Source organism: Larimichthys crocea, chromosome XIV (genome assembly GCF_000972845.2).
Source record: "Larimichthys crocea isolate SSNF chromosome XIV, L_crocea_2.0, whole genome shotgun sequence".
NCBI classification, from domain to species: domain Eukaryota; kingdom Metazoa; phylum Chordata; class Actinopteri; family Sciaenidae; genus Larimichthys; species Larimichthys crocea.
The window spans coordinates 6744829-6756787 of NC_040024.1; the positions used below are offsets into that span (position 1 = coordinate 6744829).

At 43.2% G+C, this 11959-nt stretch overlaps 4 protein-coding genes across 7 annotated transcripts in view; 1 reads left to right on the forward strand and 3 right to left on the reverse strand.

Annotated features, from left to right (window-relative positions):
* The window catches only part of LOC104935020 (butyrophilin-like protein 2), a gene marked incomplete at its 3' end in the record, with an annotated part of 550859 nt that overhangs the window by 518867 nt on the left and 20033 nt on the right, over positions 1 to 11959 (reverse strand). The window lies entirely within an intron of this gene.
* LOC104935135 (V-set domain-containing T-cell activation inhibitor 1) overlaps positions 1 to 11959 on the forward strand; it is a 592626-nt gene that overhangs the window by 204666 nt on the left and 376001 nt on the right. The gene's annotated exons all lie outside the window — the stretch shown is intronic.
* LOC109137670 (tripartite motif-containing protein 16-like) lies at positions 377 to 3190 on the reverse strand. The gene has a single exon (XM_019255995.2). The coding sequence runs from the start codon at positions 2333 to 2335 to the stop codon at positions 671 to 673; it is 1665 nt and encodes a 554-aa protein (XP_019111540.2). The 5' UTR covers positions 2336 to 3190; the 3' UTR covers positions 377 to 670.
* LOC104937295 (serine/threonine-protein kinase DCLK2) overlaps positions 6543 to 11959 on the reverse strand; it is a 14267-nt gene continuing 8850 nt past the window's right edge. For all 4 annotated transcript variants that reach the window (XM_027287560.1, XM_027287558.1, XM_027287559.1 and 1 more), the window contains 10 exons: positions 11617 to 11689; positions 11257 to 11362; positions 11110 to 11167; positions 10858 to 10977; positions 10622 to 10768; positions 10402 to 10535; positions 10218 to 10295; positions 9306 to 9402; positions 9111 to 9191; positions 6543 to 8984 (listed from right to left, as the gene is read on the reverse strand). In XM_027287560.1, coding sequence (XP_027143361.1) covers positions 8859 to 8984; positions 9111 to 9191; positions 9306 to 9402; positions 10218 to 10295; positions 10402 to 10535; positions 10622 to 10768; positions 10858 to 10977; positions 11110 to 11167; positions 11257 to 11362; positions 11617 to 11689 — 1020 coding nt within the window. In that variant the 3' untranslated portion in view covers positions 6543 to 8858. The remainder of the gene's footprint in view (positions 8985 to 9110; positions 9192 to 9305; positions 9403 to 10217; positions 10296 to 10401; positions 10536 to 10621; positions 10769 to 10857; positions 10978 to 11109; positions 11168 to 11256; positions 11363 to 11616; positions 11690 to 11959) is intronic.

Sequence of the window (11959 nt, forward strand, 5' to 3'; positions counted from 1 at the left end):
AAAATACAGTTTGATGTTTCGATGACTGTTTAATCCAAACATACTCCAACTAGAATCTATATTTTATATATTTTTAATGCTTAGATATTTTGTAGTTTAAGTCACATTTATTTTCATTAAACAAAACTAATGAACTTGGAAGTTTGATAGATGATTCATGCATTAATAATTCATAGTAATAATGGATGATTAGAGGAATTAAACTTTTAACACTCAACAAATAAACACAAACTATGACTTCAGAGAGTCACTGGCATAGTTTTATTACGTTTTACAAAGTCATAGTTAAAATTGCATCATCAGAAGACAAACATTAGTCGGTGTATCTTAAATTTATTCAATAAGAGTGAAAACGTTCTTGGTACTTCGTCTAAACATCAATCAAAATTTAAAGAATTAAAGTTGCTTCCAGAGGACGAGGCAGTGATCTGTAATTAGCTGACATACAGAAAGAAAATCACATTATTGATTATCAACTTTACTGACTCCGCAGTGTCTACAATGAATGTACACATAATACACACTTTCTACATTTGATTAACAACACACCTGAAGGCCTACCCTAACTTTAATCATCCCTGTAAAGCTAAACTTCACCCACGAGTGATCCACATCTGTTCACATCAAACAGAAGTTACATTTCTCTGATATCGCCTGACCTCCATGTGAGTTAACAGAACTCCGCAGTTTCTCCATTAGGACCAGAATGAAGAAGTCCAGCATAGAGAGGCTGAGTGAACGTGGTCTGGACTCTGTGGAGGAGAGTCATGGTTTCAGAGACGCTGTAGAAGGACAGAATACCTGCACTGTGATCCAGGTACACTCCAACTCTGGAGGACCGAGGACCTGAGACAGGAGTGCGGGCTTTGTTGTAATAAAAGTTATAACTGTTTGTGTGACAATTTAACATCCAAGATTTGTCATTGAATCCAAATACACATTCATATGAGCTCCCTGCTCTGCTGATATTCTTGTATGTGACTGCTACATAAACTCCTCTCCCTCTCCACTCCACCTCCCAGTAACAACGTCCAGTCAGACTCTCTCTACTCAGGACCTGAGGCCAGCCAGTGAATCTGTCTGGGTGACTAGAATAAGACTGAGGTTGATTCATTCTTGTCACTTTTCTGTTCCCCTCAGATAATAACAGCTGTGTGTTTGCTGTGTTTGGATCCAGTGTGAGTTCACGTGAATATTTTAAGAACTCAGCTCTGGTCTTGGGCTCTGGTTCTGGTCCTGACAGTGAAACATGGACTTCAGTGTCTGTCAGTGAGATGTTTGTCCGTTGGTCCCTCAGAACGTCCTGTAGTTTATCTCTGAGCTCTGACACAGCAGCTGTCACATCCTCAAAGTCCCTCAGAGGACGGATATTGATGCTGGATGAGTCTGTAGATTGGCTGAGTCGTGACAGTGAGGGGTAGTTGTGTAGAAACTGGTTGTGGTCCTCTGTGTGTGAGAGCTTCTCCAGCTCAGCGTCTTTCCTCTTCAGCTCAGTGATCTCCTGCTCCAGCTTCTCCTGAAGATCTTTGACTCGACTCACTTCAGTTTCCTGCTGGGATCTGACCTGCTGCTTCACATCAGACCTTCTTTTCTCCATGAGACGGATCAGCTCAGTGAAGATCTTCTCACTGTCCTCCACTGCTTTATCAGCAGAGCCATTGATAGCCTCCACCTCCTGTTGGAGCTCCTTCACATCTTTCTCTCTGTCCTGGATTCTCTGCTGGATGTTTAGTCGACTCACCTCGAGCTCTCTCTGCCTCTCAGTCCTTTCTGCTGCAGCTGAGACTGTGTCGTGGCCTTTATGTTCATCCACAGAGCAGAGATAACAGATACACTGCTGATCAGTGCGGCAGAAAATCTCCATCACCTTGTCATGACGGGAGCAGATGGTGTCCTGAAGCTTAGCAGAGGCTTCAACAAGTTTGTGTTTTTTAAAAGTCTGAGATTCATAGTGAGGCTGGAGATGTTGCTCACAGTACGAAGCCAGACAAACCAGACAGGACTTGAAGGCTTTCAACTTCCTCCCAGTGCAGAAATCACAGGCCACATCTTCAGGTCCAGCATAGCAGTGATCAGCAGGAGCAGCTTGGAGTCCAGTCTTTTTCAGTTCCTCCACTAACTCTGCTAACATGGTGTTTCTCTGCAGGACAGGCCTCGGTGTGAAGGTCTGTCGACACTGAGGACAGCTGTGGATGTTTTTCTGATCTTCTTCATCCCAGTGGGTCTTAATACAGTTCATGCAGTAGTTGTGTCCACATGGAATAGTCACTGGATGCTTCAGTAGATCCAGACAGATCGAACAGCAGAATCTCACCTCGTTTCGTTGCTGCGCCATTTCACCTCTTAACAACGGGGAGCGTCTGAAGAGTTTCACTTCCCTCACAGCAAATAAAAGCGTCACTTCTTGTGTGCACGCTGATCTGCAGTAAAGTGGCTTGTGCCTCTTGCACTTCACAGCATGTTGGTTACACCCATCCCTAAACTGGCAGATCTGAGAAAGGGGCTGGAACCAGGAAATAAACAGTCAGAGCTGAACTCTGTGTTAGATTCCTGGAAAAGGTGTGTTTGGTAGCACTTATGGACTTGCTGGACTGGTTGTACAGCATTCATTTTGACTTGTCATAGCAGACTTAGTAACAGTTGTTAGAGCTCAAAAGTCCAAGTCTAGGCCAGATTGTAAGTCTGGACCTCGTTTCCAAAGCGTAACTACAGCAAAGATGAAAAGTCAAAGTTTCGGCACTGAAGTTGTACTTATTTACGACTTGAGCGTCTTGTTGAGGCATTATCTAAGACTCAAAACTTTATCTATGGGTCTTGTTGGGGACCTCAATGCCTTTATCTACGACTTGAGTCTTGCTTGAGGGTCTCAGCCTCTCCTAAGATAAAGCTAACATTAACACATCTGTGAGTTTCCTGCCAACTTGAACTTTGGACTTTAGCAGCGGTTCTGCACTCCTTTAAACTCTTAAGACGGCGCTTCCTTGGTTATCAGCTGGTCATTGGCAAAGCAAAGCCTTCAGGGATTGAACCATCAAGGAGGAACACCTTGGGCATGTCTTGGTGGAACACTTCTCTTAGGGTGTCTAGGACATCCTTCTAGAAATGACTCAACTTTGTACATGACCAAAAAATATGTGTGGACCAATTTCTCCAGAACTTGCAGTGGCTGGATTGGCTCCTGAACCAAACTTTTTTTCATTATGGTTCTTTCATATATACGTACACACAACATGATCTACACCTCAAGGGCTTTACTGATGTTCTTAGTGCATCATTGGTGACTACTTCTGGGGGATTCCAGACTACGACTTGCGTGTTCTTAAGGGAATCGAGCAGGATTTTTCATTCAGTCCTTTGGAGTGAATACTCCTGTTTTATGTTCAAATGATTTAAGCTCATTGTAAAAGATTTGGTGGAAGTCCATATTCAGACCCACATCTGTATGTGCTGATGCCAAATCTTTCAAGTAACCGACACTACCCAGAAAGCCAAATGAAGTTTGCTCTCCAAGTTTCTCTAGTTCACTCCCCCATTTATGTCTAAAGATTTAAAACTAAGTCATTCACAATAAATCCATTTCATCCACATAACAGGAAGACAACAGTGACACGGCAGGTTAACGTGATGCCACTGCATCAGTTTTTATTTTCACAGTTGAATGCATCTTTACTCGATACAAATCAAGGTTTTTGCACCCCGATCCCAACAAACATACGTTTCATATCAACACACATCAAATTACAGATCGTTGTTAGCGTTAAAACATGTCTACAACATGTCCTCAAAACACTGTTGTTCTCACATCTCCTCCCACTTTAACCCAGGACTAGTTTTCCTAAAAACATCTCGCAGTAAGAAACTCACACAGCCGAGCTTTAATTTAGATTTTAAAATGCTCAAAGTGCATCTTTGCCTTGAATAACTTTCGTTCTTTGTAGTTGTTCTAGAAAGTCTTCAAGATGAAAACCTTTGTACCGAAAAAGTTTCAGAAAGAATCCTCTCCGCTGATTGACCTGAACATAAATCGACCTCAGAGATTTCTTTTAGGAAAACCAGCCCAGTTTGGTTCAAAATCCTAATTTGTCTACTAAAAAAATCAGTTCCTGTCTAATATGAGGCATGATGTGAAATGATTCCACACACATACACACACACATACACACTGCATTTGATAAAAACACACAAAGGGCCTAAAAACTACAGCCACCCCTGGGTCATTGCTGGAAACAGTGGAACCAGATGGATTGTCTCTGAAAAGCTTTAACTCCACCCGCCTGTAAATTCAAGCTGCATTCAAGTCCCAAAAGGTCACAGTTTGAGGGAGCTGGCCTGTATTTTTCCTTCTTGAACACATTAAATCAAATGACAGTTAGTTTATATATAAAAAGACAGGGTCAGGTGGTGAGTTCTGAGTACTGATAGGACATGGACAATTGTTTTTGTTTTTTTCTTCTGGGAACTGAACGTAGCACAACACAGCGGCAGAACGTGACTACAAAAAGTGAAGCAAACCAAGATTGTGCAATGTTTCCAGAAACCTTCAGTGTCAGAATTATGCAACAAGATTTCTAAACTTTGAGTGTATTTCAGTTCATCTCAGGACGTTATTTAAAAAAAACGGCAACTAGTTCTGCACAGATAACTCCAGTTTTTACACGTAAAACAAACGTCCACAATCCTGTTTCAAAAACCTTTCGGGAAAATAGTTCCGATGAGATTTCGGGTGCTTGTTGACCCAGGTGTGGCTGCACCGCTAACAGCATGGACAGAAGGCTCCTTTTGGTTTGGTATAAAGCAAAGAGAAAAGAATTAAGACTACTGGGTTCATAGCAGGCATTAGAAGGTCAAAGGCAGAGCCACCGATTCACTGAGTTTGACTTCTGTTGCAGCTCAAGCAACTCACAAGAAACAAATCAGTGAGGACTAATGTGTTTGATACGTATAATCATAATTAGTGTTAGCACAGAGACTGCGTGATTTTACAATACTTTCTAAAGATTATTACCCAGATGACAGATGTTGAATACTTCAGAGTTTAGTGGAGAGTCTGCAGCGGTTATCTCGTAGTGTTCAGGACTCGAAGATTCAAATCTTTAAGTTAGGGTTAAGTTCGTGTGAAGTGAAGCCAATGCCAAAGTGCCTAAAGCTGCAGTTCCTCTAACGTCCACCTGAGGCTGGCTCCAGAAGTGAGTCAGTCTCCATAAGTCCCCATGTTCCACAGCAGAAATAAACATGTTTACAGCCTGGTACAAAAAACAGTTTTGGTCTCTGTAGCTAATTTCCCCGTTCATGACAACTGTACTTCAGAGCTTCGCAACGGCTCTCGGAGACTACGTCCAGGTTTCATAGAGTCTATGCAATCAATGCAAATAGACAAACTAATCTTAAAGCGATGCCGAATGTAAATTTGACTAGACAACCGCCTGTGATGTCGAATCTTCTAATGCGTTTGTGGCTTCAAGTGACGGAGCTTTAACGTGGCAAACTCCTCATCAGTGGCTCCAACCAAAGGTCAAGGCCATGGAAAGGTCGTGCTAAGTTCAAAGGTCATGGTAAGGTCATAACACTGCATCAGGTCAACACATTTCTCCAGATGACGACTGACACTTCTTTTCAAGTTTTAAAACAGGGACCCCCTACACACACACACACACACACACACACACTGAACCTCCCAACATTTCCACATGATTTTAAGTTAAAACATTACACTGTGGAAATCTCTCACACTTATTTACACACACACACACTCTTCTTTGCTTCATCCTCAGAGATTCTTATAACCAGTAACATCAACAGACAACATGATGGATGTGTGAATGGAGCGATATGATTGGTAGATGACCCACTATGTCACATCTCACAGACACGACCACGTAAGGAAAGAGACCCATCACTGTCCAACCAGATCCATCAGGAACCCGACTTGTAGGTGAGAACTCTTTCGTTACAGTTTGTCAGCAACCCTCAAAACCTTTTTTTCTTTTTATTTGTAGAAGTGAAAATTAATTTTTAGTGGTGGAACAACTTCACTTAACCTGTTGATGCTACACTGACTTGTAATCAGGTGAATTAGTGTTTGTACCACAGCTGTTCTGGACAGGCCCAGTGTCGTGCCAGAACAGGAGCTGAGCGAGTGGGTTAACCGGACGTTGGCGTTGTTGTTGGTGAGAGCTTGGTGAAATAAAAGGCTGAAAGACAGACGCCGGGCTGGGCTGACTGCTGCTGGACTAGTCAGTGATATTAGCTGCTGTTGTTGACCTGGTTGATGATTGGCTGGTAGCAAAGTTGTCGACTCTAGTTTTTGTACAAATACTCGAGTACAGCTGAACATATTTACCACAGTGGGATTACACTCTGAAACTGGAGGCAACAAACCACAGAAATACTGATTTTACATGATGTTACTGCTGAAGTAAAGTACTGATACTTCAGTTACATTCCACCACTGTAGATTTAGTTTTTAGTTCCAAACTTCGGTTCTTTTTCGGGGTGCTGACACGTCATGTCTATGATGATATTGTTTCTTTTCACTGTAGTATTTATTTATTTTTTTCATTTTTACTCAAATTGCTACTGTTTCCCTACTTCACAACTGACTCACACAGACAGACACCAACGTACAGAGTGATATTTACAGTATATACAACATATTTTATCCTCCACTAACTGCAGGCAGGAGGACAGGCAGGGGGCTCTGGGTTTAGACTGGAACGTGCCCTTTACCTCAGTCATACTGCAGGTAGAAACCTCCAAAAGGTGGTTGAAATTATTTTTTGTTGTTAACGTGAGGTTTTCGGAAGTCACACAGTACGAAGCCCGGGGAACGGGTCAAGGACGGGAGTTGAGCGGTAGAAAGTGTCCTTCAGGGAAATGGAGATAGGAATAGTGAGTCTATGCAGATAAGACTCATTGTTTTAGGAGTTAAGATTTACGACTGAAGCTACCAAAACCTCAAAAGCTGATTTAATCTCTGCAAAACTGTTGGAAACTGCTGAAAATATTATTTATCTCGTGTGCAGATAAAACAAACGACATATAATGTGTTTAGAGCTTCTTTTTTTAAAATTTGGTTCAACTTTGGCCGTTTCCTTTAGTAATTCGGATACGCTAGGCTAATCACCACGACTCCAGCTCCCTGCTTCAAGTACAGACATGGGAATAGTGTAAAAGTCCTCAACCAACTCTTTCAAAAAGGCAAATTTCCAAAAATGTCAAACTATTCCTTTAAACCGTTCCTTTAGTTATACTTATGTAAAAGGCATACTTCTGAAAACCTGTAAAACAATGAGTCTTATCTGTCCAAACAGCTGATGATCAGTGCTGGGGGGTGTGGGGGGAATTGGATCTATGAAAGGCAAGGCTGAGATTTCAGGTATTAAGAGGAATTCATCAGCAGCGTAAACAGGCACAGTACTCGAATATCTCCTCCGGTTGGTGGACGCCGAGTGGCAGAAATAAGAAACGTCCTTCAGGTCAGCAGAAGGAGAGCTGGAGGGTAAAAGGCAGGAGAAATGGGACGTTTCCCAGAATAAATGGAAGACATCCTGGTTGCCAAGTGGCAGGGACTAAAGCGGAGATAATCCCTAAACCAGAGGGAACGTTTGTGAACGGATCAGTTGTTTATATCCTTTAGAGGTAACGGCCATTTTCAGGAAATGGGTCCAGTCCCGTGAGACACTGGGTGATGAAACAGGATGTGTCCAATAGCACCTTCATGGTGTCCCAGTGTTGATATGGTGTGCGTCCTTCAAGCAGCAGTGGGGTGACTTCATCAAACCAAAATGGGACTCCTCTTATAGAATAGAGAACGTGAATACTTTCCAGTACAGCAGCAGAGACGGGACTTGTGAAAGTCTTCAGTAGATTAAATGCTGGTCTAGACCAGAGGTGAGGACTGCTTCCATGAGATAAATTAACAATGGAGAACTTCATTAAATTCCATAAAGTCTTTAAAGACCAGAGGGATTGAACTTTTTTGGTGTTGAGTAAAAGCAACACAGCGATTCTAGACTAGAGACAACTTGTTTGGTTGGCAGTAAATCAAGAAAGTGGAAAAAACGGATTGAGTTCTTGAACATGGATGAGGGAACATCAGTATCCATGTTGAGAAACGGGCTTGAAGGCCTGTTCTAGACCAGATGAGTAGGAACTTGTTTGGTTTCCAGTGGATAAAAACTAGGACTAGACCGAGGAGGTGAGGAGACTCATTTGGTCCTCGACCAGATTTAACCAGATTTGACTTTCTGCAGATGAAACAGGATTGATTCTGGACCACATTTGAGCGAAGAGTTTGCAGAACTTGTTTGGTTTTCATTAGAACGGGAACAGGAAGCCAGAAGTGAGGGAACTTTTTCAAGACAAGGCCAACTTGTTCAGTTTCCATTTTATTAATCTGGGCAGATTCCAGACCAGATCTGAGGGAACTTCCTCAGTTTTCAGTAGATGAATCAGGACGTGTTCCAGACCAAAAATAAGGGAACTTGTTTGGTTTTAAGTCGAAGAATCAGGTGGTCCAGACCAGAGATGAGGAAACTTTCATTAGATGAAAAATTATATGTTCTGTTTAGTTTCCAGGAGTTCAAATGAAGCATGCCCAAAAACAAGAAAGAGGGAACTTGTTTAGTTTCCAGTAGATTCAACGCTTTTTAGATTTGAGCGAAGTCATTTGGTTCCAGTGATTGAAAACAGGCTTTATTCTAGATCAGTTTAGTTTCCAGAAGATAAAACTTAAAAATTTGGTTTCCAAAAGAGAAAACAGGATGAGTCTTTTGGTGAGCAAACATGACGGTTTTCCAGTAAATCAAACAAGCGGTGTTATGTTTGTATTCCAGTCGATGAAGGTGGACTTGTGTGTTTTAGACCAGAGGTGAGGGAACTTGTTTGGTTTCCAGTATTGGGGATTCGTGCTCTGGGTCCAGTGCTTCTCCACTGGTCTGGTCTTCAGTGCTGCTCACAGTGTTGGAGTCTACGGGAGCCTCGTCCTACAAAAACACACTTATCAACAACAGGTTCTGGTAGTTGGAGTGAGTACTTGATCTGTTATGAGGCAGACTTTTAAATGAGGAACAGTGTAACGATGGTGCTTTTACTTGTTCGTGTGCTCTTACCGTCACCCATGAGTGTGACAGGACCTCCTCGGCAGTGAAACGAGTGTCCACGTTCACCTGCAGCATCTGACTAATCAGCATCTGAGGAACAGGTCATGTGAATGAATGCGATTTAATTACTAATCAATGTGTCAAGTTTCAGATGTTGTTGCAGGCATATCAACAAAATTCTGTATTCTTTTGTATGAGCCGTACCTTTGCTGGCAGGCTGATGGTGTCCCAGTCTGGAGACGGAAACTCCAGCTTCCCTCTGAGGATCTGATCAAACAACTCCTCCTGCACATTATTCTCACTGAGGACAAGAAAGAAAACACAGAATATGAATGTAATACACTACAGTAGTAAAATAAATGCGTTCAAGCTGAACATCTCAAAAACTGAAGTGCTGCTCCTCCCAGACAAACAGTACACCACGACATCAACACTGACTCCCTCTGTCTCGGCCCACCAGGGTGGTGAGAAACTTAGAGGTTATGATTGATGACCAAACTAACCTTCTCCAATCATGTCGCCTCAGTTACCCGGTCATGACGCTTTGCAGACCTTACTTAACGCAACACGGCACTCAAGCTGTGGTCATTTCAAGACTAGATTACTGTACCGTCCTCCTGACGGACCTCCACAGTGAAACCTCTTCAGATGATCCAGAACGTGGCGGACCAACCCAAAAGGTCACATGTCACCTCACTGCTCATCGAGCTCCACTGGCTACCTGTAGCAGCCCGCATTAAATTCAAATCTCTAATGTTGACTACAAAGTTGTCTCCAGTACTGCACCTACCTACCTGAGCGCCCTTGTACAAGCATAGGTCACCTGACAACCACTGCGCTCCTCCAATGAGCGACGCCTGGCTCTGCCACCTGTTCGCTCAAGGCAATCCAATCCTACCAGATCAGGGGCGTCCCTCTCTACCTTTAAAAACCTCCTGAAGACCTCCAGCTCTTCAGAGAGGACCTCCTCTCCTAGCACTACCAACAACTGGACATGGGAAAGCTGCCCCTTTAAGAATTGTCAGCACTTTCTGATCTCACTGTTCGGTGATTGTTCCCTTGTCTGAAAGTCGCTTTGGATAAAAGCTTCAGTTAAATGACTAAATGTAAACTGACCTTCTAAATGGAGGGAATCCACACAGCAGGATGTAGGTGATCACTCCCGCCGCCCAGATGTCGACCTTCAGACCATAGCTACACACACACATATAAAACAGTTCAGTTCATGAATCTGGATAGTTTCAGTTTCAGCTCAGTGTCAGTTCACCTTTCATACCCAGAAACTGTTTTCAGCTCTCACCCAGTCTCTGCGATTATCTCTGGGGCGACGTATGTCGGCGTGCCGCACACGGTGTACAGCGGTCCCTCGACCACCGTCGCCAAACCAAAGTCACCCAGCTTCAGTGATTTCGTGCCGTCTGGATACTCGCACACCTGCAGTACACAGAAACCAGATCAGTCCGACTCCCTGAGGTGCTTTTCCGTTACATTTCTTCTGTCTTGTTTCCGTGTGTTTGTACCAGCAGGTTCTCTGGTTTGATGTCTCGGTGGACGATGTTCATCCGGTGCAGGTACTTGATGGCTCCGGCCAGGTTGAACACCATAGCGCTGGCATCACGCTCGCTGTACTTTGTGGAGGAGGTGATGGCGTCAAACAGGTCTCCACCCTGAAGGAGGCAGGAGGTGTAAAAATAGTGACTCTTTAACATGTTTTAAGTATTCTGACAGAATCTGGAAGAAGACGAAGAAGAGGCACCTTGACGAGCTCCATGACCAGGAACAGCTGACTGGGCGTTTCGTCCACCTCGATTAACTGGATGATGCTGGGATGTCGAACCCTCCGCAGGACCGCCACTTCATTTTCTATCAGATGCTCCTGCACACACACACCAAACTGTCACATGATGCTTTTACACCATCGCACACAGAATCCTGATCTGAAGGTAAACACATCTTTATAGAAACCAAGCGATGGACGCTTCGTAAAATAACACAGAATCTGCGTTACCTTCCCACAGCAGCGAGCTTTGTCGATGATCTTCAGAGCGAACTCCTGTCCCGTCGACCTGCCAATCGAAACAAACAGAAACTTGTCAACACCGTCCGACACACACCTGTTACGACTTTGCTGAAATGATACTTCGATGCTCCTCACCTCTCCACGCACTCTTTGACCACAGCAAAGTTTCCGTCTCCGATCACTTTACCCACTTGGTACTTCTCGTTGATGATGGAGGAAGAAACGGACCGATTACCGTTCACTGTGAGGAGACAGAAGACCTTTACATAACCAACCGGATTTCTTTTTAAATCCTCTTTTGGACCCAGAAGGGTTTTTTCAGTCTTTAGTCAGCATGTTGACTTTCAAACAGAAGCTCGAGGTTTTAAAAATTCACTTAGATACTCGGCCTAAGATCCCAAAACCTTAAAGCTTTCAAAGTAGCTGCAGATCAAGTCGCCTCGAAACAGTTTTGTAGGTTTCAAACTAAACATCAAAACGTGAGCGTGCACACACCTTCGACAGCGTCGTCGTCTGGCTGCTCGGCCTCGCCGTTCACATCGGTGGACGAAGCACGATGAGGAGACATCTGAGAGAAGATTTATTGTTTTGTTATGTTAATGCAAACAGACATTAATCAAACCAATAACTAACAGCCGCCAACATCGGACAAATAAATGTCTGAATGAACAGACAAATCAATCTGTTGTCATTTATTACTGCTGAATAATAAATGGAGCTTGTAGAACTGTTGTATAAACAAAATATGTGTATATATATATACACACACAATATCACACTCGAGGTCACGCTGTTATACTGAAAATCAGCACAGCTGGGATTATATATATATATATAT